General features: G+C 49.2%; 1 protein-coding gene and 1 long non-coding RNA gene across 2 annotated transcripts; one reads left to right on the top strand and one right to left on the bottom strand.

Moving 5' to 3' along the window:
- Positions 1 to 2,014: 2,014 nt before the first annotated feature.
- On the top strand, positions 2,015 to 20,308 carry LOC148119913 (uncharacterized). The gene is made up of 3 exons (XR_015734905.1): positions 2,015 to 2,150; positions 17,606 to 17,676; positions 20,196 to 20,308. It is a non-coding gene; the product is annotated as an uncharacterized LOC148119913 (long non-coding RNA).
- Cxcl14 (C-X-C motif chemokine ligand 14) lies at positions 20,150 to 27,720 on the bottom strand. The gene is made up of 4 exons (XM_087896628.1): positions 27,430 to 27,720; positions 27,160 to 27,265; positions 23,851 to 23,964; positions 20,150 to 21,251 (listed from the first exon to the last, which is right to left on the bottom strand). The coding sequence occupies exons 1-4, from the start codon at positions 27,491 to 27,493 to the stop codon at positions 21,236 to 21,238; spliced, it is 300 nt and encodes a 99-aa protein (XP_087752754.1). The 5' UTR covers positions 27,494 to 27,720; the 3' UTR covers positions 20,150 to 21,235.
- Between the last annotated feature and the right edge of the window lie 165 nt (positions 27,721 to 27,885).

Here is a 27,885-nt window from a genome sequence, read left to right on the forward strand (position 1 = left end):
CATTCAAAGGACCTCCCAGTGATCTAGGACAACGTCCTCCGACTGGCTCCATGGTCACTCTGTCACACCCCCTTCTTTCTGTCGCCTGTCAGCTCTTGTGCTTTCCACACTTCTCCACCCGGTGAAACATCTACATGGCACATGTCCACGTGGCACACATTCACGTGGCACACATCCACGTGGCACAGTCCTTTGCTTCGTTTAGTGTCCTAGTTTGCTGCTCCGCGGCTGTGATTGACACCATCCAAAAGTAGCTTGGGGGAGGAAAGGGTTAATTCCACTTAACAACTCCTAGGTCACAGTCCACCACCACTGAGGGAAGTCAGGGCAGGAACTCAAGACAGGAGCCTAGAGGCAGGAACTGAAGCAGAGACCACTGAGGGACTCTGCTTATTGATGTGTTCCCCCAGGCTAGCTCACTCGGCTTTCCTAAGCAGCCCAGGTCCACCTGCCTAGGGATGGTTCAACCCATAGTGTGCCAAGCCCTCTACTCTACATCAGTTATCTTTTTTGTTCGGTTGGTTTTTGTTTTCAAGACTGGGTCTCTCTGGGTAGCACTAGACTATCTGGAATTCACTCTGTAGACTAGGCCAGCTTTGAATTGCAATTCACTTGCTCTGCCTCCCAAGTGCTGGGATTAAAAGTATGTGCTCCCATCACCACTCAGAATCAAGAAAATCCCCAACAGACTTGCATATGGGTCAATCTGATGGAGGCAATCCTACAGATGCATACCCGGTGTTAGCAAAACAACAACAAACATAACTAACCAGCATCCCCTCTAACCTATCTTTCCCATGTCTGCAACAGTGTTTCCACTTACCGACTTGCTGCTCAGAGTCTGACATTGACTTGGCTGTATTTTAAATGGTAAAGATGTAGCCTTCCATTACATATCCCAACCTTCTGGACTCCAAGAAAACCCCCGTTGAAGAAGAAGACAATAGATCCTGCATGCATGTCTCGAGTCTACAAGTGTAAAGCTGTGTGCTTCAGAGTGGGCTATGCCCAGAAGTTATAGACATTTCCACAAGTACCACTAAACCCTGGCACTGTGTGAGCCGAGGGCTGGGTGGTGGGAGAAGGGTTGGCAAGCTAACACGTCGGGCAGGCAGCCTTCCAGGGAAGCAGAGCTCAAGCTTGGAGACTATCAGTGTGGTCCCCATGCGGCCCATTGACCCCTAGGCATTTATAGAGCGTTTCTTAGGTGTGTCACATACAGATAGCAGGAGGCAGTGATTGCTAAATAAACAGGGGCCGCTGTTTGTAGGACTGGGAGAGATCCCCCATAGCAGGAAAGACCTCCTGGGTAGCAGGAAAGAAAGCTGAAGGGAGGCACTGGAACTGGAACTTGACAGAACAGAGAGTGAGCCAGGCAGGGTGAGAGCCAGAGAGAGAACAAGCAGGCAAGGCTCCAGCAAATGCAAACTCTGCGGCAGGGATGGGTTGCCTTGGGCAAAACACTGCACAAGACTTGTCTTTCCGTAGGAAGCCTTCAGGCGTGAGGCGCAGACGACATTGGACACTCATACACGCATGGCAAACAGGAACTAATGGTTACTGAGCACTTCACTGGTGTCCAGTGCGTGAGGACTCTCATTGGGTCCTCACATCATCTCCACAAGGCGGGAAGTTACATTTCTTATAAGGTATTGGGAAGCTCAGACAGGTGAAGGCGATTGGCAAAGGGCCCCAGCGAGCCAGAGACCACATTCATCGCTCAAGTATTCTGTCTCAGTACGCAAGATAACAGGTGAGACACTGCCACAGTTGTCACGGGGCAGAGGGAAAAGTGTAGTTGTGGCTTAAAGGCAGTCAGAGAGCATTGTGGACAGTCCTACCGAATAAAGTCATCCTTAGGGTCATACCTCACCCTCTGGTGTTTCTTCCTGTGAAAAGCAGGATCCCCTAGAGAAGGCAAAGTCTTCCCTGCGCAGAGGTGGAAAGCAGTGCCACCTATTGGTGAAATAGAGTATGTTTAGTGCCGGACTTGGGAAAGAACGGACCACCCAAGCAGTGCTTAAAAACCAACCGTCCACGGGGTGCAGCGCCTACAGCATTGCACTTAGATGTGCAAGGTGCTAGGATGGGGAACATTGCAGGAGGAGTCTGATGGAGGAAGGAGGACTCTGTCTGGCATGGTGGTGGAGGTGAGTTGGGAGTCTGGGTAGCAGCCTACTGTCCTCCCTGGTGGCAGGGTGTGGAAGAAGTGAGGGGTGTGGGTTGACTTGAAAAGCCATGTAGGCACCATCTGAGTGGAGGCAAAATCTGAGGAAGCGAGGACTTGAAGAGGAAAACAGCATTTTTGCTTTACCCAATGGCGTGGGAGCACGCTGTTCCCTGCAGTGCCTTGTAGGAGGCAAAAGTGGCCACCGGGAGAGAAATGGCAGAACAGGGCATTTTAACCCACAGAAAGGAAAGCCCCATGGTCACGAACAAAAACAAGAAGTGTGTTGTTCAGGTTCGGATTTGGAAAGGCCCAGAGGGGTCTGAAGAGAGCCACAAAATCCAAGGTGTAGAATGTTCTACACAGGGTGCCACATTCTATCAGAAGATGCAAGTCTATAATGTGGGCACCATGTTTGCTTGTCTGTGCCTTTGGGAGCTGACACATGCATAAGAAATAATTGAGATGATGAGGGAGAGGGCAGGAGACAGGCAAGAGGGTAACCGTTCATCTCACACTGTATCTGATGGCGATTTCTGGTCCTATTTTTTATTTTTTGAGACATGACTTCACTGTGAAGCCCAGGATGGCTCTGAAATCAGAACAACTTTGTTGTTCCAGCCTCTTGGCTCTGAGATTGTATCTCATGTTTTTTATTCTGACTTTCAAAATTAAGTGTATATATCCCATATTCAACTTAGTAGGTTTTTCTTTTTTAATTTATGAATGCTTACAGGGATGAATGTTTGTGTACCACATGTGTGCAGTGCCCATGGAGGCCAGAAGAGGGCGTTGGATCCTCTTGAACTGGAGTTATAGATGGTTGTGAGCCACCATATGAGCATGGATCCTCTGGAGCAGCAGCCAGTGCTCTTAGCCACGGAGCCATCTCTTCAGCCCCTGAACTCAGTGGTTTTAAAAATGGGAAGCAATCCAAAAGGAAAATGGAATTGTCATCCCTTTGCTGCTCAGCCCTGGCTTTTCCTTGTAGACCCTTGCTTCTCTGGGTCAAGAGGGGCAGAGAAATTTTGAAGACTCATGTGTGGCTCAGAGTGCTAGCCTTAGAGAACTGGAAGGGACCTTTTATGGGGAGAACAGGATGCCTTGGTAACCTGGCATGTTGAAGGTAATTTATTTCTCCAGCGACTGACGGTAAAATGGGCACATCTCCTTCCTCCAATCCCTAATGTCTGAGATTGACAGCAGGATTCCTAAGTGTTAGTGCTTCATCACATCTCACGATGAATCTCCACATAAAGTACCAAGTAGACTGGGCATTTGCTCACCCACGGGGTCACCTTTCTCAGTCTTGACTGTGTGGTTCTGGCTTAGCTGCCACACCCTGCTCTTGCTCCTTGTGGCCACTAAATTATTTTGTTTGATTTTCTTCAAGTTTGCCCATACTTTTATGTGTTTTCCTGAGCTATGTTGGCACATGGGTATATCTGGCACCCAGGGCAAAGCAGCCTCACCCATTCATCACTGTCTTTGATTTCTACAGAGTAAATTCTCTCACTACTTGATTTCAAACTACCAACAACCTAAACGTTGGCTCACAGGTTAGCATAATTGGCACTCAGACACGGGAAGAGTGGACCCCAAAACATCTCTGACTTTTGACTTTAGTTGCCCTGTCTGAGGGATCTATTTGTTCTTCTGTACTAGGATTCTGTCCCCCATGGCCACAGCCAGTTCTGTACCTTGCCCATGTCTATCCAGGTCTCACTAGTCAAATCGACCTCACTTTTTAGTGGCTGAATAGTTTCCCACGGATTAACTCACCTACTGGTTGATTTGTTTACTCTGCTGAATGCCATCGGTCTTTTGGTATTGGAATTTTACAATGATTATTTGTATGCTGTGTTAAATAGGTACATATATCATGGTAGAGGCAGGGTTTCTGGGTTAGATCATATATGTAAAACTTTTGAGTAAGTGTGGCCATCTGTAGAGATTCTACCAACTTGTCACCAAGAAAGAGTGAGTGAAGATACCTTTCCCATACTCTCCCAACACTTCCTAGATGTTCACCATTTAAAACAACCAGATAAAGTGAATTCTGACCAAGGATTCTTCCATCCCTACATTGGGGACATTATAATTTGTCTTGTAGGTAAGATAAATCCACATGTTGGAGGGGTCCAGAGTGAGGGAGAAAGTTGTATCAAAAACACTTTTAAGTCTAATTCAGCAACTAACTTGGAAGGTTTCTGATTTGGGAGCAATATTTCCACCCTACCTGCAAGACAGAGAGAATTAAATTGATTAATTAATGTAGAAAACCCCTGAGTTTCCAGGGTAGCAGTCTGGGTTAGGAGAGATAGAGAAATGGGGGCCTATGTTTCTAGACCTGACTTATGAATGGATGATTTCCATCTCTAACATCAATCATCAATGGATGGTTCTTGTCTCTAATATCAATCATCAGTGGATGGTTCCAGTTTCTAACATCATCAGTGAATGGCTCCTGTCTCTAAGAACATTAATGGATGGCTCCCATCTCTAACATCATCAGTGGATGGTTCCCATCTCTAACATCATCAGTGGATGGTTCCCGTCTCTAACATCATCAGTGGATGGTTCCCGTCTCTAACATCATCAGTGGATGGTTCCCGTCTCTAACATCATCAGTGGATGGTTCCCATCTCTAATATCACCAGTGGATGGTTCCCGTCTCTAACATCATCAGTGGATGGTTCCCATCTCTAATATCACCAGTGGATGGTTTCCATCATCTCTAGCAGAACAAACAGATAAGCTTATATCAGTGCACATCTTTCGTACTTGGGGATTTTTGTTTCTCCAGAGAAGAAACACGTTTCAGAGATGAGAATTCAATTTCTTTTCTCTCTATGTGTGTATACATGCATATGTACATGGGTGTCAGAGGTTGATATCTTGTCTTCCTAATCACTCTCCACCATATTATATATTAATTTGTGTGTGTGCATGTGTCCATGCATGTGTGCTTGTAGTGTGTGTGTGTGTGTGTGTGTGTGTGTGTGTGCTTGTGTCTGGATGTGTTCATCTTTAATACAAATCTGGAGTCTGAGGGTCTGAGAGCCAAGCAGTTTCTACGAGACTGGAAACAGGGACTATTCAGTCATTTATGAAATTCTTCCATCAGCATCTCATGAGCCCACAGGAACAGTGATGTGGTGTACAGGAGGAAGGCTGTGTGTGGGCCTGCGCACCATTTCTTCTGGAGATTAAAAGTGAGTCTGAAATTTCCAGGGCTCCAGGACTTGGGAGAACAAGGCTCTTGTTCAGTTCCCCTATGAATGGCTGAGTGCTCAGTGCCGAGATGTGGCATCTGGATTGCCTAGGAACCCAACAAAGACTGGCTCGGTGGCTGCTTTGAGGTTTCAGTTCCATGTAGAATTTTAACCATGAAAAGGCACAGAGATTGGTTTCTTCTGAATTCTTAACTGAGCACCGAAAAGAGGGACAATTAGTGGAGCTCTGGACTGTTGTCTCCCACCGACTGTGTGGCTACTGCTCTGATCCTTAGGTCCCGCGAGCCTAGAGAGGTGCCCATCCCAGCCTCCTCTGGCTCCAGTGTTCAGAAAGGCAGCTCAGACTCAGTACCCTGAGAGTGGAGAGAGCGTGCCTCAGAAGAGGATGCTCTCTCTGCTGGGTACAGAGGGTCTTTACTCCATATGTAGCCTGTTGGACTTCTTATCCATCAAATGTCTTAATCTATAAAATGGAAAACTATTGCCTGGATTTAAGACCCATTTTTAGGTGACGTGACACAGTCACGGCTAGTCTCCTTGCTCCCTTTCCGCTGCTATAATCAAATGTCTAAGGCCGGGTAATACACAAAGAAAAGTTTATTTGACTCAGAGTTCTAAGGTCCACTGGCATTTGTTTGGGTCTGGTGAGGGCCTCGTGGTGGATGACATCACAGTAGTTGGAGTGTCCGGAGCTCATGTGAGGATGGTCAGATGCTGGAGGACAGGGCACAGGGTGGTGGTGGGACCACTCTAGCCGTCTTATAACACTCATACTAGTGGGAATTAGCCAGGTTCCATGAGAACTGCATGAACCCATTCTGATGCTGATACGGCCAGAGATCTGAAAACCTGCTCTTGGGCCCCACTTAAGATCTGACTACCTCCTGTCCTTGCTACCCTGAGACCCAAGCTTCTTGTTCAGGAGTCCTCTGGGGAGAAACATGGAAGTCATAATGAATGGCGTTTGCCCGAGAGTGAGAGGTAATGACAGGTGTTGAAGAGCATTCCTATCCTCCCCAGACCACTTTGCCTTTTATTGTACACATTGCCCTCTGCCTGTCTGTCAAAGTTTCCTCACCCCCTCCTCTGACGGAGCAAGGCTCCATGGTCAAGCCATGTCTCGATCTTCCTTAGGAAGACAGGTGATTGCAGAGATACAGGTATGCTGCGGAATATTAGTTTACCCTGTGTGAAGATGTGTCACTGTGATTGGTTTAATGAAGAGCAATATGGCCAATAGCTAGGCAGGAGAGACGAGGTGGGACTTCCGGGCAAAGAGAGAGAACTGAGAAGAAGAGAAGTGAGGAGATGCCAGCGAGACACTGAAGAGGCTGAACATATGCTATTGAGTAGAGGTAACCGAGCCAGGTGGCAGAACATATATAATAAAATCAGCTTAAGTTTTCAGAGCTAGTTGGGAAAAAGCCTAAACTAAGGCCAAGTTTCATAATTAATAATTAGTCTCCATGTCATTATTTGTGAGCTGGCGGCCAAAAGGAAAGTCAACTACACAGGTAGATGATGGAAATCCAGTAGCTAGCACAGGCCTGGTCCCCAGAAGCCGCTGAACCAGGCGATTCCTTCACCATCACCTGGAAAGTGAGCAGGAAATGAACATCTTCACAGGTAAGGCCCCTCCCACCAGGACACGTGACCCTGTGCCGTGAACTCAGTGGGTCCTTCCAGCCTCTGCCTTGGTCCACAGATGGTGAGGAAACGTGCTTGTCTGTGGGCTTCTGGTTGACGTGGCTAGGTTCCAATCCTTTCTTTGCCACTTTCACCAAAGGGTTATGGATTCCTCTAACCAACAGCTCACTTATACAATGATTTGTATGAAAGTATGTGTTTTAAATGGCCTAAGGATGACATGAACCGTGTAACACAGCCCACGATGAATTATTGGGGTTGGGGAGATGGCTCAGCAGTTAAGAGCACTGGCTGCCCTTACAAAGGACTTACATGGTGACTTAGCACCATCCATAACTTCAGTTCCAGGGAACCTGATGCCTTTTGCCTCCTTGAGTACCAAGTGTGCACATTGTGGTGTATAATACATTCAGGTAAACACTCATAGACATAAAATATTTAAAGGAATGTTTCTTTAAAAAAAACAAAAAATTTTTGTTTTCAACAAACATTTGAATACATTTTTCATAAGTTATCTTTATTCAGTATGTAAATTTTGAGCTTTATATCTTGCATGACAATGCTGTAACTACCAATGAACTGATTGCACATTGTCTCTGAAGATCACATTGCTTAGTCATGTCACGGTCATTTTTATGTAAGTACACTCGATGATGTTCATGCGGTGAGGAAATTCCCTAGTGACACATATCTGGGGACTAGCCATTATTCAGTGATGTGTTAGTTAATTATTTAGTTAGTTAGTTAGTTAGTCAGAACCTGAGCGACTTTACAGAAGTCCAGATTTGTCTCAACAGACGCAGCCTCTCATCACCACTCCAGGTTTAAACACTCAGCATTCAAACAGGGTGGAATCTTATTGCACTTCTAATGTGGAAGTACTATCTTCATATATTTTCGCCTATTACTTACAAACAGTAGCGTGTTTCAGCATGACGTCTTCATACACACATATGATGTATTTCAATCACGTTCACCCTCATCACACTGTCTTGTCCCTCTTGTCCCAACAGTCACCATTCCTCTTCCTAACTAGGTCACCTTCTATTTTCGTTTCACCTTTTCTTTTGGTGGTCTAATGATTTTAACTGAGGTTGTTTACAGGAGATTGGATGAGGGTTTATTTACAGGGTCATGGGCAACTGGCCAGCGGCTATACCCCTGAAGAAAATCTCCCTCTCCCAGTAGCCAGTAACAGCCTCTAGATCCCCAGGGAGGGGCGGGGCTTGGTGGCAGAATGTTGATGGGCCCAGTCAGGTCATGCACAGTTAAGTGCTGCTGCTGCCATGAATGCATGAGGGCAGCAGCCGTATCGTGCCTGGAAGACAGAACTCCACATCACCCCATCCTTCCTCCGGCTCTAGCATCCTTCCCCTCCTCCATGATGCTCTCTGGGACTGGGTGTGTGTGTGACATGGACCTCTCATCTGGGACTAAACATCAGCTGTCACTGTCCCTTATTCTCAACGCTGACCAATTATAAGACAGTAGGAGCTGCTACCCACTGCAAAGGGAAGCTCCTCCAGCCAGTGCCGACAGTGGCATGAGCTTATGGGCACACGCGTTTAAGTCTTTAGCAGGCCATTTAACACTCATATCATGGACATTAAGCCAAACAGCGGAAGTAGCTTTCCTATGACGTGTCCAGTCGCAGGTTTACATACTGGGTGTGGATTCCCTCCTGTGGCCCGAGTCACAGTTCCTCTCAGAAAGTTGTTGGCTGTCTCCGTAACAGTTATCCTACACTAGTGGGCACACCTCGCTCGTGATGTGCTCAGGTCAGTACCCCCAGCCGAGTGAGACTGTAGAGGACAGCTTTCCTCCAGTAGCCTGCACAGCACCTCTGGCAGTGTGAAATGCAGCCGGCAGGGAGGGCCTTCCAACTCCGTTCCCTGTAACCAGAGTGTGTGGGGGCCTTCAGCAATTTGGCCAGCACTGGAGGGCTGGAGAACCGGCTCAGTGGTTAAGAGCACTGGCTGCTCTTGTGGAGGACTTGGGTTTAGTTCCCAGGCCCCCACAGGGTGTCTCACAACTGCCTGTAACTCTTGTCTCAGGGGATCCAATGCTCTCTTCTGGACTCCTTGTAAAATAAAAATAAAAAGCAGATCAAATGCTTCCAACATATGATACAGAACATATATTACCATTCCAAAACATAAGGAAGGGAGCATAGTAAGAAACTACTGAACCAAAGTAAGACTGAAAATCAGCTGAGAAATCTCTGAATTCTGTATTTACATGTCTGATATCAAAACGCTCTTCAAATCTCCAACTCCTTTCGGCTTTGTTGGCTGCAGCACACTTCTTTCTCTGGGACTGGTTCCATTCCCTGATACCATTTCCCTCAGCAGGCATCCCAGGGCTCTCAGGGGATGGAACCAGTCCCAGAAAAGGCTCTAAGCTTTTCCTTATTTCCTTTCCATAAACTGGAAACTTAGTTGGGTGGGATCTTGCCCTGAAGACGCCATTCCCTTTATTCAATTTCTTAACTTGTTTATCTCCTTGAACACAGGACTTTGCTCCATCCCACTTCCTGGTGCTCCTTTTCATTATAAATCTTCATTAGAGTCAACACTAGTAACCACACAACGGAGTCTACACTGGGCTGTTTTGAGATTTCCTCTGCCAAAGGAATTAATCCAAATCTCTTGACTTTAGCCTCAGACTAACTCTTCAGACAAGGGCAAAAGACCACATTTTTCATCAAAATATCACAAAACAATTTCTTTTCTGAAACCTCTTGAGTGAATCCCCCACCCCAGCCATTAAAACACTCTGAGCACTACTGTCTTCCCGGATCCTATCAGTGTGGTCCCTTAAGCAGCGCTTAAAGTGTTCAACTGCTTTCTAAACCATAGTCCCAAAGTCCATATTCCTTCAAACAAAAACATGCTCTGGCCTATCACAGCAATACCAGTTTCTGGTACCAATTTCTGTCTCAGTTAGGGTTTCTATTGCTGTGAAGAGGCAATATGACCATGACAACTCTTACAAAGAAAAGCACTTAATTGACAATTTCAGAGGTTCAGTCCATCATCTTCATGGTGGGGAGCATGGCAGACATGATGCTCAAGAAGTAGATGAGACCCCTACTTCTTGCAGGCAACAGGAAACGGTTTCTGATGCTGGGAGTAGCTTGAACCTAGACCTCAAAGCCCACTCCCACAGTGACACACTTCCTCCATCATGGACACACCCACTCCAAATAAGCCACACCTCCTAATAGCACCACGCCTTTGGGGGTCATTTCCTTTCAAACCGCAGCTGTAGGCACCAGGCTAGTAACCATTGTTTGCTTGCATGCGTGGTACTTTGGGGGGTCTCGGGAACAAGTCCTCAGGGAAGCTTTCAGGTCAGTTACAGCTCAGATCCTCTGGGCCCAGTGTCCCAAGTTCTTGGTGTCTTCAGAAATAGGAACTCACCTTCTACCTCTGGAGGCAGCCCAGGGCAACAGCAATCTCAAACAATGTTCTGGGAATCTCTTAGACAACTCCCACCAGCAACTGAAAAGAGTGCAGCTCACACCTAGTGTTGGGTTTGTGCTGTGTAGTCTTCAGCTCTTGTGGGGGGCACTGTCAGTCAAGATGAGATATTTTTTATTTAAACTGTATTATACATCTCTATGTGTACACAGATGTATGTGTATTATATGTAATTTTAGATAGATAATGATATGTCTTATGGCTTTCCCAGGCATCCTTATGTTGTTTCTGAAAACTTACTCCTACCCATGGTAAATAATTCCTTGGAAACACCCCCAATCAGGTGTTAGTTTCCATAACAGGGATTCTTCCCTTAGGACAGACTTCTGGGAATATCACTGACAGGAAGGATCATGTAGAAATTCTTAAGCTATTTCCACATTGCCACATGGGCTGCAGAGAGCTATTTACATGAAGAGCGCCCCAAAGGCGTTATCTAATGCTTGGATTCTGCTCACTTTGGTCTTCCGGATGGAGTTCTGCACTAATTTGCTTCCTCAACTGTAATAAACACAACCCCTGGACCAAAAGCAACTTGGGGAGGAAAGTGTTTATTTGGCTGATGTATTCTAAGGCACAGTCCATTGAAATCGAGACAGGAACCTGGAGGCAGAGCTAAAGCAGAGACCATGGAGGGGTGCTGCTTACTGGCTTTCTCCTCATGGCTTGCTCAGTTTGCTTTCTTAAAGAACCCAAGACCACTTGCCCAGATACACAACCCATACACTTGCCCAGATACACAACCTACACAGTTGCCCAGATACACAACCCACACACTTGCCCAGGTACACAACCCACACACTTGCCCAGGTACACAACCCAGGTGCACCACCCACAGCAGGATAGGCCTTCCCACATCAATAAAAACAATTACTCCACAGGTTTGCTCACAGGTCTATCTGATGGAGGCTCTTCTCTGTTGAAGTTCTCTCTTCCCAGGTGTGGTGGTTTCAGTGAAAATGGCCCCCATATGCTCATAGGGAGTGGCACTATTAGTAGGTGTGGCCTTGTTGGAGGAAGTGTGCCACTGGGGCAGGACTGGCAGGCAGAGAGAATAAACAGGAGGGGAAACCTAGGCTTGAGAAGAAGAATGAGAGGAGAGTGAGGAGCGAGAAAAGGAGGAGACTAAGACTCCAGGGGCCAGCCACCCTGCCACCCAGGCACCCTGCCACCCAGGCACCCTGCCACCCAGCCACCCTGCCACCCAGGCACCCTGCCACCCAGCCTTGAAATAAGAAGGAAAGAAAGATATATAGACTAAAGAAAGGTAAAAAGCCCAGAGGCAAAATGTAAAGAAAAAAGGGATAATTTAAGTTAGGAAAGCTGGCTAGAAACAAGCCAATCTAAGGTTGGGCATTCATAAGGAAGAATAAATCTCTGTGTATTTATCTGGGATCTGGGTGGCAAGCTCCCAAAGAATTAAAAAAATAACTACATGTTGGCTTTGATCTCAGGTAGGTTTCCCTTTATTCTTCACATATAAACAGGGTTTCCATCCAGGAAGACAATTCAGTCAAAGCTGCATAGCTTGAAATTGGCCACACCGGGCTTTGAACCAAGGTGGCTGTCCAAGTCCAGCGTTGTGCTTTTGCTGGGGTTGTTAAACAAGCCCCTCATTAGTTCCCGGAGGTGGATTTTGCATCGAGGAAACATTCTGCTTTAGGTTTCATTGTGAACAATCAAAGTGAGGAACCAGAAGCCCTGTTGCTTTTCTCTGCTGCCCAGAAGCATGCAATATATAAAGTTACCACAAGGTGGTGCTTTGGCACTGTCTCCAGAGTGTGAGTCAAGGGACCAAACTAAGACCTGGTGGAGGTGAGTTTAGTGCTTGTATTTAGTTGTCCGACTGAAGGCTTTAAAACTTATAGGGAAAGGATCCGGTCAAGTCAGGTGTGATTCCATGAGAGGATTGGGCATAGCAAGTAGTTCGTAGGCTCCTCAACTAGGCAGCGTTCGGTCATTTCAGAACCAAGTCTCTTCTTAGCTCAGTGTCCCCGAATAGAAGTTCTGTGAGTTTGCTTAAGAATCTGGTCTAGAGGGGACAGTAGGTTAGGAGCGTGGGTGTACCCACAATAGCACTTCTGCCCTGCTGCCTCCCTGTGCCGTGCAGTGAGGGTAAAGGGTAGAGGAGGAGTTCACCCACAGGGCCCAGAACTGGGTCCACGTGTGGTAGGAATGTGGTCAGCTTTCCCAGGATCTGAACGAATGTCTGAGTCTTCTAGTCCTTATGCTCTGAGGACCAGGGACAGCGAACCTCCAGGCATGTGGGGACGGCAGTAAACCATCTGTTCCTCAGGTTGTCATGCACACCAGACTAATTCCAGAGAGAAACTCAATCACTGTATTCAAGGATCTCAAAACCTAGGGGGACATAAATGTATCTAGGAAAATGTTATTTCACGTAGCAGCAACAAGGCGTGTTGAAATAGGGGGGCTTGCTTGGGAGAAATCTTGACACGGAGATTTGGTTCCTGGATGTCCTTGTGTAACTGAACTTTTATTACTACAAAACAAGGCTAGGGGCTGGAGAGATGATTCAGCACAGACTGCTGAGCTCTGCTCACGGCATCCGTATCAAATGGGTCACAACTGCCTGTCGCTCCGGCTCTGGGGAATCCAAAGTGAGCACTGCACTCGCGCGTGCATACCTCATAACACGCAAGTGAAAACAAACCCTCACAAAACAAACAAAAAACCAAGGATAGCTGTTATTCGTCTGTTTTGTGTTGCTATTAACGACTATGTGATGCGGGATAATGTCTAAAGAAAGGAGGTTTGTTCATTCAATAGTTACAAAGTTTGAGACCATGGCACCTGGGAGCCTCGTGGTGGGTGGTGTTGAGGTAGCAGGAGTGGGTGTAGAAAGTACCATGTGGTGACACAGGAAGGAGGTGAGACTGAGTTGAAGCACCCAGACCCTCCCTGAATCAGCCCCCACACCAGGACCACACCCTCCTAGTCTCGGTATTCTCTACTAGACCCTGGCTTTTAGGGGCTCTGTCATGTCCACCCAAAGCTTCCAGCACACAGTCCAGTGTAGCAGACAGTGTTGGCATCCATGACATAGCGCTGGCATGGCCAAGGGAGGATATGTGTAAGGCACATGGTTATGGGCTCAGCATAGGCAAGTGTGACTCTTTCTAGTTCCCTGGTCCTCTGTGGTATTCCCAAACAGCTCAAGGTTCTAATACAGAATAAGCGACATGAATTCCAAACCCTCTCCAAAGGTTGGAATTATGGGAAGAATGGTGAGACTAAGTTTAGTTGAAACTAGTACCTCAGTGTTGACCATCCAAACCCGAGGCTGGAGCGGGGGTGGGGGCAGAAACTCTGCTCTCTCGCGATGAGGCCTTGAAGGTCTGTTAAACACCTTCCTGGTATGTGTTCTTAAGTGGCTAGGGACAGTTGTATGGACTCAGGTGGGGTTAACAAAAACATTGCATTCAGGATAGAGAAACTGAGGCAGCCTCACGTGGAAGGTGGTGTGAGAAGGGCACCCAGGATGACACAGGATTTGAAGCTCTCTTCCGGGGTGGCTGAGGATGGTTCATGAAGACTACTGGGTACTCCGGAGGACTTGGAGAAGCTGTCGCTTCCAAGGCATGCAGACTCAAGTGGAGGAGGTGGTGTAAGTGACTGATTAGCCTGTAGATAACCCATGAGCCCAGACCCTGTGTGGTTTCCTTCCAGATTCCTGACAGCAATCGTATATATTATACCCCAGCCACCCTGGGACTTCGGAGGATGAGTGATGGCTGACTGCACTGTCAACAGGACGTGATAAGAATGACCTTAGAGAGACACCCAGTAGTGTTCTAGAGAGGTCTGCCTGAGAAGGGAAACCCCTCAAACGTAGGTGTCACTGTCCCTTCTGGGGTCCTGGACTGAATGACGACAGTGGATGGAGAATTGCCTACATCTCATTCTGTTCCTGACAGGGGAGGAGATGTTACTGTTGCCTATGCTCCTGCTTGTTAGGGTTCAAATCCCTCAAAATGGCAGTGTCATTGACAGTATCATGATTGACAGGTGACATGGATGACAGTGTAGCTCAGTTTGGGTTGGACTCTGACCAGAAGAGTTACTACTTAAAATCGGCATTCCTCAGAAACCCTGTAAAGTGGGTTTCTCTCTGCCGGGAAGATCCAGGGCTTTCTTATCCTCTCTACAATCCCTACTAGGGCATCTAGTTCCCTGTTAACCCAAGCAAGTATCCAACAGATCAAGACTGCTTGTCAGTTCCCAGGCTGTTCCAGTTAACTCACCTCCTCCCTCTGTGACATGACCCCTCCCCCCATAACTGTGCCATTCTTGCTACCTGAGTGTAGCCATGACAGTTTTGAATTCCCCAAAAATAAATCTTTTGTTTTGCTTTGGTTTGTTTTAAATACACTATGGAGCAGTCTAGTTTGAGGGATTTCACCTGCCCCTGCTTACCCTGCTGCCATGCCTCCCTGTTGAAATGGACTGTATCCCCTTAGGCCTGTCTTGTCATGGCTCATGACCACACCTTGTCAGAGCAGGGATGGGGTAGTACTTTGTACTTGATTACAGCTTGTGGTTTTCCATGGGCAATTTCAAGGTCTGGGTCGGGTCTCCTTTGAACCCAGGACCAGGCACTGTTTTGGAGTGGTTCCTAAAGCCTGACATGTGTCCCTGTTGCATGGCATGTAGACCAACATGCAATCCAGGCAGTGTCTTTGCCTCATAGACAGCAGAGGGTCTTGGGCATCCAGCTCAGAGTGTAGGGACAGAGCAGTGATCCTGACGAGGAAGCCGTGGCTCTGCCCAGGAATCAGTGAATTCTGCCTCTCAGGAAAGGGGACCGACCTGGGCAACGCTGTTCCTCACTGTGCCAATGAAACATCAGGGAAATATTTCTTACATTCTTAAAGGCTGGAACTTTTGCTGGACCTCACAGCCAGCGTCAGTAGCACACTTTGAGGTCACGAAAGACTGCTGTCCTACTGTGCGCTCGGCCTGTTTGTTAGCCTGCCTTTTAGAGAACAGTGTAACCAACCAGCCTTGGATTTCCTGTGTAGTCAGCTTTTACAACCCAAGCTAAGGCGTATTTACCCGTGATCTTAGGTTATGGACTCTTCCATGTCCTCCTACCCTCCTCTGCCCACAGATAATGCACGTGTATCATTTGCTGACAAGCAGCAAATCCCGGGGTTGCAAGCTGCCGTTTCCGGATACTGGTTGATAAACAATGATGTTCTCTGGATTCGTTGGGGTCAGCGACTTACTACCTAGTAAAATTTTATTAACTGTTTCTGTAGAGTATGCCATTTCTACCCCCATGTGGTACGTCTGCGCCATTGAATAAAAAGAGAGCAAAGGTCTATGCCAGGGAGGGCGACACACAGCTGGAGGCAGGAAGGAGAGAGTTCAAATCTGGACCGGTTAGATGAGTCCAAGGGGGAGGTGCTTTTCCCTCCTTAATTCCACACTAATGCATTATTGGTGACTCAGAATTAATCACTAGCCCACTTAATCCACACCGTTTGGTGCTCCGTGTGAGAAGCCAGTGAGGAATGTGTGGAACCTTTAATGCATTTTGGAATACCCAGTGTGAAGTTCAGAAAATCTGAACTCATACGAGAAGATTGGAAAGATTCCTCATTGGAGGTGGGACTTGTGTACTGTCTCACTTACCAAAAGTGACAGGAGCCTGGGAATCTCCTCAAAGCTCCCACCAAGTCAGCCTGTGGTAGTGGAGAGGTCCGGGGAGTAAAGAGGAATTTGGGTGTCTCAGGCAGACCAGTAAGTCCGTCTCAGGAGCAGGGTTCTGAAAGCTCCTGACTTTCAGGACACTCTGAAAGCTTCCCCAGAGCAAACACCACCTCAGAAGCAGGGTTCTGACACTCTGAAAGCTTCCCCCAGAGCAAACACCACCTCAGGAGCAGGGTTCTGACACTCTGAAAGCTTCCCCCAGAGCAAACACCACCTCAGGAGCAGGGTTCTGACACTCTGAAAGCTCCTCCAGAGCTGACACCACCTCAGGAGCAGGGTTCTGACACTCTGAAAGCTTCCCCCAGAGCAAACACCATCTCAGAAGCAGGGTTCCGACACTCTGAAAGCTTCCCCAGAGCAAACACCATCTCAGAAGCAGGGTTCCGACACTCTGAAAGCTCCTCCAGAGCTGACACCACCTCAGGAGCAGGGTTCCGACACTCTGAAAGCTTCCCCAGAGCAAACACCATCTCAGAAACAGGGTTCCGACACTCTGAAAGCTTCCCCAGAGCAAACACCACCTCAGGAGCAGGGTTCTGACACTCTGAAAGCTTCCCCCAGAGCTCACCCCTTTTCCCTGTTTCCTCTTTCTTTGTCGAGTCCAGTTTGAATCTACACCAACTACAGTAATAGGAAGGAGGCTGGCTTTCCGGCTCTTAACACCTCTACCCTTCCCACTTTAACTTTCAAACTACACTCACTATGGGAATTCCCTGTCTCCTGTGGCTCATGCCAGGGGTGGGGTGCGGCGGTGGGGGGCACAGCAGTTAACCCCCATCCCTTGGGGTCTTGGTGCACACAACAGCTGCTTGGTGCTCCTGGAGAGTCCTGAAGCCAGAATGCCAACAGCCAGCTGGTGGTGTTTGAGAACAGCAGCCTCTCACGGGCAGTGCTTTCAAGTACCTGATGTTTTGTTAACTATAGTTAGTCATTGCCCAAAAATATTAGGTGGAAGATTCCAGAAATAATCAACATCTTAGATTGTAGGTGATTTTAATAGCATGATGAAATCTTGCAGCTTTCTGCTCTGTCCTTCAAGGACACAAATGTCCCTTTTGTCCAGCATTTCCACACTGTATGCTCTGCCTTTCCCTTTATCAGTAGTTGTTTGAGTTATCAGATCGGCCGTTGCAATGTTGTGATGCTTGTGTAAGTAACTATTTTAGTCAGTAATGGCCCCACAGTGTCCAGCCATGGCGACTGATGCATACCGAGTTGAAGCTGGAAGTGCTTCGTTTAAGTGAAGGAGGGAATGGCCTCGCTTGACTATCTAATGCTATGGTAAACACCAAACCCCGAAGCAACTCAGGAAGCAAAGCAATTATTTTATCTCACAGATTACAGGTCATCATCGAGGGAAGCAAAGGCAAGCATCTGGAGGCAGGAAACGGAAGCAGAAACCACAGAGGTACAGCTCACTGGCTCACGCCTTTGCTCAATTACCTTCCTTATGTTACTTAGGCCTGGGGATGGCACCTCTGACTGTAACTGGAGGCTTCTCTCCCACCCTCCAGGTCCCATATAACCACTCAGAGGTTTAATATTCATTACAAACTGTCTGGCGGTGGCTTAGGCTTATTATCAACTAGCTTTTAAACTAGTTAGCATCTTAAACTAACCTATTTCCATTAATCTATGTATTGCCATGTGGCCGTGGCTTTGACTCACATTTTGCATCTTCCAGTGTCTCCTTGACTCTGCCTTCCTTTTCCTTGTATCTTTACTTGGATTTCCTGCCTGGTTATATTCTGTCTGGCTATTGGTCTAGTCAGCTTCTTCATTAACCTATGATAACAAAACATATTCACAGCATCCAGAAGGACATCCCACATCCTCTGACAGGGGGCGGGCTGGACTCCCTACATTGATTAGCAATTCAGAAACTGCCTCCCTGGCATGGGCACAGGGCAGTTTGATAAAGGTGGTTCTTCAGTCTCGTTTCCTCTTCCCAGAAGGCTCTAGGTTTGTGTTGAGCTAACAGCTGACACTAACTATGGCAGGTGAGTTTTAGGTTGATTCGTGCCATTGATAATCAAACCCAGGGCCTCACCTGTGCCAGTAGGCACTCTACTACTGAGCTCTGTTCCAGGTTAGTTTAAGATTCCACAAGTCAAGAAATGATGCCGAGGTTGTTAATCTATAGTGAAGTGGGTTTGGTCTTTTATCATTCCCAGTTTAGAAGTTAAACATCAGGTTTGCCTAGGAAGAACATAGTCCATATAGCCTCAGTTTTGCCCTCAGCTTTACGCCTCCATGGTGGCAGAGATGGCTCATGGGTAAGGAGCAAACATGGTGCCGTGTACTTTCATAGATTTTGGGACGTTTTAAAGGAAGATGACCATGAGATAATCCCTGGCCTCTGAGAACACATCTCATTAGACATTCAAAACAGCCACATTACAGAGTAAATCCTGGAGTAATTCGAGGCCACTCTGTCACCCTCATGGGTATTGAAGCTGACACTGGGGACAGGCTGCCTCTTGGGCTTGCGGCACGTGAGCTGCCCTGGGCCTATCTACGAAGGATCCATGCTGGGTTTAATGTTCAACTGTTGCCGTCTTGAAACCTGCCATTTTCCTTTCTTGTCACTCGAACAGTTTTTAAATTGACAGAAATGAATTGCACATATTCATGGAGCACAATGTGATATTTCCATACATGGGTACCATGCATAATAATCAGACCAGGGTGATTATCATATCCATTACCTCAAGCTTTAACTATTTCCTGGCACTGCAAACATTCAAAATACCCTATTTAAAACACAGCAAGTTAATTATTCTTACATAAAGGTGCATTTGAACAGGGAGCAAACCATGTAGCCAGTTCTAATGGGAGTCTAGGTGACCAGGACAGGCCCTTTGGCAGAGCGACCGTGAGAAGGGGATGTGTAGAGTATTGAGTGAGGACGAAGTGAGTCTAGAACTTGGAGCAGCGTGAGTGTTCAGCACCCAGTGCTGTCAGCTGCAATGAAGCAGGACTCTTTCTAGAGACTGCTTCACACAGGGTCCCTGCTTGTGAGGCCCTACTGATGCTACACCAGGACCAACCAGGCTTTGGGGACCCTGGGAGGTGAAGCCTGTCCTCTGCTGTCCCTGCTCTGGCCTGTGACTTTCTATGGGGTCTCTCCTACTCTGTAATGTCTATTGGTCTCTGGCTTCAGATTAGGGTTACTATGCCATTTTCCTCTCTAATGAAGGAAAGCAAAAGATGGGGTGGAGGAGTCATGGTAGGAAGGCTCACATCATCCTGTGGGGCGCATCAGCAGAGGGGACTTTGTGTGTCCTTGTAAATGTGAGCAGAGCCAGTGTCATGAGACCATTTGCCAGAAGTGGAGAGGTGTGGCTCCAGGTTCCTAGTGTAAGGACTTGTCCCCTTGAGCAGAGAGACTAGAGGATGATGGGACTGGCTGACTGAGCTGTACTCAGTAGGACACAGGTCACTGGTCCAGCCTGTCTCAGTGCCTTGCCTCCATCACCGCGTCCCCAGAGATACCATCAGGTGTGCTCTGCAGTCACAGGCATCCCCCAGAAGCAGAATCAGACCCCACTCAGCCTCTCAGTGGAGCTCCTACCCCTGCACAGGGGTCTCAGAACTGTGGGCCCTAAGGCATCTTGAATCACTTTATCCTTGGGACTCCCCAGTCCTGCAGGCCTCCACCTGCCTGCTCCCACCAACCTGCTGCAGCAGAGTGTGGGGAACTCTCGCCTCCAGGCCTGGCCCCTTGGCTCCCAGAAACAGCACCAACCCCACACATTCCCTCGAGGCTGTTTGTGACACACCACTCCTCTCTCCCACACGCTTGTGCCCGTTTATTTAGGGTGAGACCAACATTTTATTGTTATCTGGCTTAGAGAGAAAAAAAGTCCAGGAGTCTAGAATTTTGGTAACTTCAAATATATTTTATTACTTTCTTTTTCATCTTAGAAAGAACATGAAACCTGCATGCAGCTCAAGGCTCTCAGCATTTACATAGCAGAGAAACAGCCGTCCAGTGCGGCCTCTACTGAAGGGCAGCGTGCGGCAGGGCGCACGGAAGGTGGTATGTACACAGGAGAGGGTATAGGATCATCCTAACTCCTAGTTCCCACAGAGGACTGCACTGTTTGCATCTGCACTGAAGGGGAGTGTGCTTTCTGTTGGGGTGCGGGGAAGAAACAAAGCTTTGAAAGTTTCCCCTTGCCAATAGGAGGTGTAGCTCCGGCTGTGTGTTGTGTATATATCCCTGAATCTTTCCGTTTCTTCCTTGGGTTGTTTTCTCACAGTGCCGGGACCGTCCCATACTTCAGAAGCATCAACTACCAAAGCAGCAGAAACCTTCAGGTTGGAAGAAAGACCCAGCTCCTTTAAGGATCGCTTGCCTGATCACGAACTGGGGTAGGGGGGTGGGGATGAAGCTTATCCTGGTAACAAGATTGAGTTCCTGGCGGCACAGATGTCGAAGGACCTGCTCCCAGTGGCCCTACAACAGGGGCCACTGTCAAGTCACAAGGAAACCCTGACCAGTCATAAGCCCAGGAGAGCCCATGGCAGCTGTGCCGAGGCGCCAGGCCCCCTGAGCGGAAGCTTCGCAAGCCTGGACCGGAGCAATGGTGCAATGAAATGCCTCAACCAAGCTCATTGTCCCTTCCAGGCGCTTATAAAGCTCAGATGTGTAGTCACATATGGACAAACACAAAACCCCTTATTTTAAAAAGGAAAGACTTGAGTTATCCCCCCCCCCCGCCCTGCCTCCCCGTTTCAGCAAAAAGCCGCTGGAGATGAAGTCTGGAGTACGGGAGAGCTGGGTCTCACATCTGGAAACCTTCCACACACAGCTATAAAATGTAAAAACTGACCCTGGTAAGAAGAGCTTCGTAGCAATATATGATTTGTCTGAGAAAGAAAGGGCTTTTATTTTAATCTGCAAAGTCCTCCGCTGAAGTCTCTCAACTGGCCTGGAGTTTTTCCTCCCGAGATTGGTCACCCTATTCTTCGTAGACCCTAGGAAGAGAGGACAGAGTGGTCAGCGGCTCAGGCCACTTACAGCTGCTGCTAGTGGGTTTGTCTGTGGGCTTCCTCCCAGGCCAGGGGCCAGGAGAGGGGAGATGGCTCTGAAGAGGTGATCAAAGCCAACACCAGAGTTCACACAAAGATGGGCATGCTCCCTCATGCCCGTAGTCCTGGTTCCGGGCTGTACTCCACACTCAGCTTACTTCTCCTCTTTCCAGCGAAATGCCTTGATCAGGCATGGAAATAAACTGCCTAGGACTGGAGAGATCGTGCCCAAGATGTGTCACTGCTCTGCCAGAGGACCCAAGTTCAGGTGTTGGCACCCACATCAGCTGGTTCACAAATGCCTATAACTCCAGCTCCAAAGCCCTCTTCTGGCTGCCTCGGGCACCTGCACTAACAAGGCACACAGGCATACAGCCACACAGCCACACAGGCACACAGCCACACAGCCACACACATATACATAAAATAGAAATCCTGGATGCAGCCGCCTTTGGTGACAGCTAGAGATTCTGGCCTCTAAGGGGCTCTGAGCTCCCTTACTGGTGCCATGGACCAGGGGCCTGGCCCTGCCCTGCATTCTTCTCTTTCCTCCATCCTGAGCTATCGAGCATGTGTGTTTGCTCTCTCTCTCTCTCTCTCTCTCTCTCTCTCTCTGACTTTGATCAGTTCTTTTATCTACATCTATATTCATTAAGTCATTTTTAATCCTTTAAAGGGGTTAAAAGGTGGGAAGAGAAAGGGCAGGCATGGCGGTTCCCTCTTCCCGGATGCCTCCCTGCCCTATGATATAGATAAATTCAGAACTCATGGGCCTGTAACCATGCAATCACAACACTTGGGAGGTGGAGGGATTAGGATTCATGATTCAAAGTCATCCTCTGCTTTCGGGTTGAGTGGATGCTAGCCTGGGCTCTGTGAGACCTCTGTCAACAGACAAGTAAACAAACAAGCAAATACCCCCCACAGTGGTTCTGAACTCTTGATGTAGCAGATTGGTAGAGGCCCAGTAGCAGAGAATTCTCACAGCCTTCATGAGAGAAATCTGCAAACGTAGAACAGTAGGTTTGGGGTGGGGGGTGGGGCTTCGGGATCCCCACAGGTGCCCCCTTTTCAAAGACACGCCCATGTGGAGGAAGAAACAAGATGGGCAGAAGGTCGGAATGTCTCCAGGTGTCTGGACAAGACTTCTGAACCCTCCACAAGCTAACCCTGCAGTCCTCCTGCTTTTGATGACACGGGCCTGGAGGGTGGCAGGGGTGGGTGGGTGGGTGGGGCAGGCTCTGCTTTTGCTGTGTGAGCTGCATGCCCTGACCAGAAAGAGGGCTTCACTCCCATCAGATATGCGGGGAACACGCTCGCTTCACCACTTTCTATTTCGGGCAATTGCAGATGAGGCAGTTTTGGAGAGCGCAAGAAAGGATTCAGGTGCAGAAGCTGAACAGGGGTATCAGCTCTGAGAGCTGGTCACAAGGCTGGGGCTGAGGGGCACTGGGCCACATACCGGGAAAGCGGTGCCAGACCCAGCACCCCACAGGGTCCTGGCTTCTTGCCCTGACTTTTCCAGGTGCTGTGAAAGTCAGACCCTGTCCCCACCTGGTCTTGGTTGCCCCCTCTAAGGGCAGGATTCTGGTATCCTTGGAAGTCGCCCAAGTGTGTGTCCTTCCCAGCTTTGCTTTGCAGGTAAAGGTACAAGAGAACAGGCCTTGGGGGGCTGAGGAGTGGCTTGCTCCAGGACAGGCTCATTGTCACAGGGTACAGATGAGCTGGGAAGGGACCTCTCCTTCCAAGGCCAGACCTGGGGACCCCAATGTAGAAGTAGGAAGCTCCCTTTGGATGATAGGGAAACTGCCAAGTCAGCAGAGGTGTCCGACCCAAGGCACCAATGATCTTAACCACTACCCCATTTGGGTAAAGTGGCTCAGATTGGAAGGGGCTGAACTCAAGCAGCCCCCAGAACCTGCCTGAGAAGATGTCAGAGAAGAGCAGGGCATGGGGCACCTTGCTCTTGGGACTTAAATTTTAAAAAAAGCAATTAAGACTATAGTATGTAAGTTAGGGGCCAGAGGGATGATAGCGCAACAGTTCAAATCATTGGAACAAAGCTCTTGCAGAGGACCTGACACACACATGGAGGCTCAAGGCCATCCGTAACTGTAGCATCAGGGGATCTGATGAATCTTTTTTGAAGTCCTTGGGCACCAGGCGTGTAGGGTGTACACAAACATTCATGCAGCCTTAATACCCATAAACATCAGATTGAAAACAAGTCTTTATAAAAATATTCACAAAGGACTATGCAATGAAAGCAGATTTCAGTTCACCAAGGGACACACCTGCCGTGCTCAGTTCTGTCCAGAGAGCAGAAGTGGTGAGTGCCCCATCAGTGGAATGGGGATGGGAACAGTGTCAGCTATTTTGTGGGTGTCACACATTAGATAAGGCTAGTAGATGACATGGTGTGTGGGTCCCTTCTCATCCTGAAAGCCATAGCTAATAGCCAAGCTCTTCGGGGTGGGTGGGGGATGCGCGGGGCGGGCAGGCGGTGGGTGAGGGGTGGGAGGGGAGGTGAGAGGAGATGCTGTACCTGCGCTTCTCGTTCCAGGCATTGTACCACTTGATGAAGCGTTTGGTGCTCTGCAGCTTAGGATGGAGACAGTGCTCCTGGCCCCGGTACCTGGACATACTCTTGGTGGTGATGCTGAAGCACAACAGGATGGGGACAGGGTTAGATGTCTGAATAACAGCCTGCAGGACCAGAGCACTGAGCGGCCCCGCCCCTCCCTCAAATTTCAAGGGCTCAGTCCCAGGTCAACCTTTTAATGTTTTGTGTCTCAGCCTCCATGGTGGGGTTAGCCTGTAGGGAGTGAGTTTTACGTTCCCCTGGAGAGTCCCTCCTCCCGACTGCACCCAGCAGTCTGCGATCCCCATCAAGGCTCTTCGGGAGCAATGACCAGGGGCTCTTCCAATGGTTCAGAGGTAGACAGAACCATTGCTAGAAGGTGCTCATGCCAAATACCATCCTTGGATTCGAGGAACTCTACAGAGGGGCTGAGCCATGCCCTGTATGTATCATAGTCTCTAACTCTTAACCCCAGCCCCTGAACCCTCCGCAGTTGTTCCTGGGCTGGGCGGTTGCTGATCCTGGAGCAAGGGCCTTGTTGGTCTGGTAGCCCAGTTTGATGCTTGACTGTGAGGTTGCAGCTGTCTCATCTGGGGCCAGCATGATAAAACCTTCCTTCTCTGGGCTTCTCTTAGCCAAAGCTCCTGCTCCACGGTGGCCTAGCTCTGCAAGGCAGAAGCAGGACCCGGTACTGAGACAGCTAGCTAAGCTTGGATCCCTGTAAGCGGAGGTCTGTCTGCTCAACAGGTACAACAGAAGGACCTACCTCATGGAGTTACTAAAGGAGCTAAATGCATAACCTATGCACAGAGTCCATCCCTGGCGTGCGTCCAGTGACCACTGTTATTACTAATTAGAAAAGATGAAGCAGCCCGGAGGAAGACACACTTAGGGTGTGAGCTCAGGCCTGACTGGTTGGTCTGAGGCACCTCACTCAGTCAGGGTGACTAGGGGGATGGTGGGAGTTACGGGAACTTCTGGGAGGGGAAGATGTTCTATGGTTGAGAATGAGGGTCCACTTGGAAGATGTAAAGTGGAGACCTGACTTCCTGAGGGGTCACAGATGTGTAGGGAGGTCAGCTTGTTCCCCACCTGGTTCCTAAGGGGAAGAAGAGTCAAGAGTTTACAGGCCAGATTCTAGAAGGGGGCAGGGTCGTTATGAATACAGTCTCCCAGTCTGTAGGAACAGAACACAGTCTTGCCAGCAGAATGGGGACAGGATGCTGCTGTTTCAGGTTCCTGTTCTCCCTTGTCTAAGATCAGGATGGACATTTGATAATACCAGGTAACCGGATCGCGCTTTGCTGGAGACAGGTGGATCCTTGCAGGCTCCAAGCATGGGGCCTTCCCTCTATACCTCTGCCCTCCTGCAGACTTAGTGCCCATATTTCCTCCACACCCACAATGCTGCTGTTGCCCTGAGTGGCCAACTTGAGTAAAAAGCTCTTTCTCCATAGGCCAAGGTGCAGACAGAGCACCTCACTTCTGTAGGCCAGAGAGAGCAGAAAGAATTCAGGTCCTGATCCTCAGAGCTGCTCAGACTACTGTGGTTGTGCAAATCAGCAGCAGGACGCAGAATCTGGATTCAAGATCCAATAACTGTCAGAAAGTCTGGGTCGCAGCAGTTCTGGGGTGCCAAAGGCTTGAATGAGAACTCTATGGATATATGACACAAATCGCCCTTTGAGAACTTGGACTTGGGCTGACAAGATGGCTCAGTAGGTAAGTGTCCTTGCCACCAAGCCTGGAGCTGTGTTTAGTTCCTGGGACACACCTGGTGGAAGGCATGAACCCTCCTGCAAGTTATAAATACATATTTTTTTAAAAAAAGAAATCCAGACTTTCCCATATTTCGAGTCATCCCCCCCCCCCAGCCGAGATCTCTGGGAAACTCAGGGTGAGCTGGAGAACTTGCTATCAACCTTTGTGGCTGAAAACCTGTTTTGGCAAAAAGTGCAGGTCCCTTGTCTGACAGAAGGGTGAGGAGCCTTCAGGCTGTCAAGGATGGGTGGAGAGGGAGGCCCAGAAGAGGTGCTGGTCTCATGAGGTCCCTGCAAATTTTCCCAAGGCTGCAGGAAGCCTGTCCATACTCTTGCTTGGCAGCGTTCTCTCTCTCCCCAGAGTTTAGTCAAGAAAGGAACAAACCTCTCTGGGGCAGAGTCTGTCCCTTTGAGTTGCTGATGCACTCCGTATTATTTTTGTCCCCAGGAGGTCTGAGAGACAGCTTGAAATCTTCTCTAATATTTTTGAACCTCCAAACTAGAAATTCCAAGACACTGTGAAGCCTGCCATGTTTCTTTTAACCCCGAGCCAGCCCACTCTTAAAAGGGCAGTTTTCCTTTATCTGCCCTGCAAGACAAGGGGCGCTATAAGGAGGTTAATTTGGAAACTCATGATTCGGGTCAGTTCAGGTCCTGTGGCTTTCTCAATTAGCCTAACTTCAGCGGGTGGAAGTTGTGAGGTGCCCGGTGGGGGTGTGCCCTTCCTTCACAGACACTGCCTGAAGGCCTCTGGGCCGGCAAGGGCAGTCGGTGGAAGGCAGTTGCCCAGACTGAGAATAAAGTGTGTCCTGTTTCTGGGGGAGGGGAAGAGGGGCCAATGGTCCATGGCAAATATTTAGGAGCTGTTTTGCCAAGGGCTGCCTTTCTGGCCAAGAGTGTATTGATGGGGGAACGGCTGCGCTGGCTTCAAGTGGTTAATTGGGAAGGCTGAGGAGCAGGAAACGCAGTGTTCTCTCTCTGCCCTAGTTTTAAAGACTTTGCCGGCATCCCCACCAAGCAGCTGCAGCGGTGGCATGGCACATTAACCCCAGCAGAGCACTTTCTCCAACACTGTTCACACTCACGGACCCACAAGGAGCCCGGTTGCTGGAGGAAGAGACAGGCGCATTCTCACAATGAAAGCCCGGAGAGCCCCAAACTGTCCACCGCTGTGGCCAAACCCCTGACTGAAAAGGGTCTGTTACTTCTCTCTTCGGTAAGAGGGAGGCAGCGCTGGGTGTGTGTGTCCCGAATGGATCTGGTGTAGATATCCTAAATGGGAGCACCAGAACCACTTGCCCACAGGAAACCCCCGGCCTGCCAGTTTGAGTCCTAACAAGGACACGCTCAGAGAGACCCGCCAGAGACCCCTTTTCCAGACGGTCGGGCAATGTCCCGAGGGCTTGCCAGACAATTGATGACAAACTGCTCCCCAGGGCCTGGGCAAAGGCAGAGAAAAGAGCGTGTTAGCCCGATCCAGCCCCGCCACGGGACATGGCCCCTCAGAACTCACATAACCATCTTCTCCTCGCAGTGTGGGTACTTTGGCTTCATTTCCAGCTTCTTCACGTCGCTGTAGCGGATCTTGGGCCCCTTCCGGGAACACTTGCACTTCGATCCTGTGGGAGAGCGCGGCCAGGCTGCTGAGTCGCCAGAGGGGTCTCCAGCTCAGCGACCGCCCGAAGTGCCCGCCCGAGACCCCCGGGGTTCCAGGATGTTTAAGTGGTGCTTGGGATCCCTACGAGGGGACAAGACGGCGACCGAGGGCCCTCGCGGCACTCACCGTCCACGCGCGAGGCGCACAGCGCCAGGAGCAGCAGGAGCAGCGCAGCCGCCAGGAGCCTCATGCTGGCCGGAGGGGCGCGGTGGGGAGCAGGGACGCGAGGAGGGAGCCGGTGTGTGGTGCTGCGGCTGGGGGATGCCGCCCGGCTCGGTTCTCGGCTTAGATCACGCCTCCCGGCTCTGCTTGCTCCAGCTGCGCCCGTCGGTGGGAGCTCCTGCGGTCTGTCGTGGTGCTGCTGCGCTGCGCTTGGCGCTGGGTGCTGCGATCTCCCCACAGCTTCCCTCCGCCCACCCTGGCCTCTTTTAAATTCGCTCCTGCCCTCTCCGAGAGCGAGCTCATTAATATGCAGAACCACTCGGTGACTCACTGAGATTTCTCAATGTGGTGGGGGGAGGAGAACTCCCAGCCCGCCCTGCCGCCCGCTCCAGACCCATCGCGATCACAGGGGCGCACATT

This window comes from Myodes glareolus, chromosome 14 (genome assembly GCF_982192425.1).
Source record: "Myodes glareolus chromosome 14, mMyoGla1.1, whole genome shotgun sequence".
In the NCBI taxonomy this organism is placed as follows: domain Eukaryota; kingdom Metazoa; phylum Chordata; class Mammalia; order Rodentia; family Cricetidae; genus Myodes; species Myodes glareolus.

Coding starts and splice junctions, on each gene's coding strand:
- Cxcl14 (XM_087896628.1), bottom strand. CDS start 27,493: ATGAGGCTCCTGGCGGCTGCGCTGCTCCTGCTGCTCCTGGCGCTGTGC. Junction 27,266..27,429: donor GTGCGCCTCGCGCGTGGACG/GTGAGTGCCGCG, acceptor GCTCTCCCACAG/GATCGAAGTGCAAGTGTTCC. Junction 23,965..27,159: donor TGCGAGGAGAAGATGGTTAT/GTGAGTTCTGAG, acceptor GTTGTGCTTCAG/CATCACCACCAAGAGTATGT.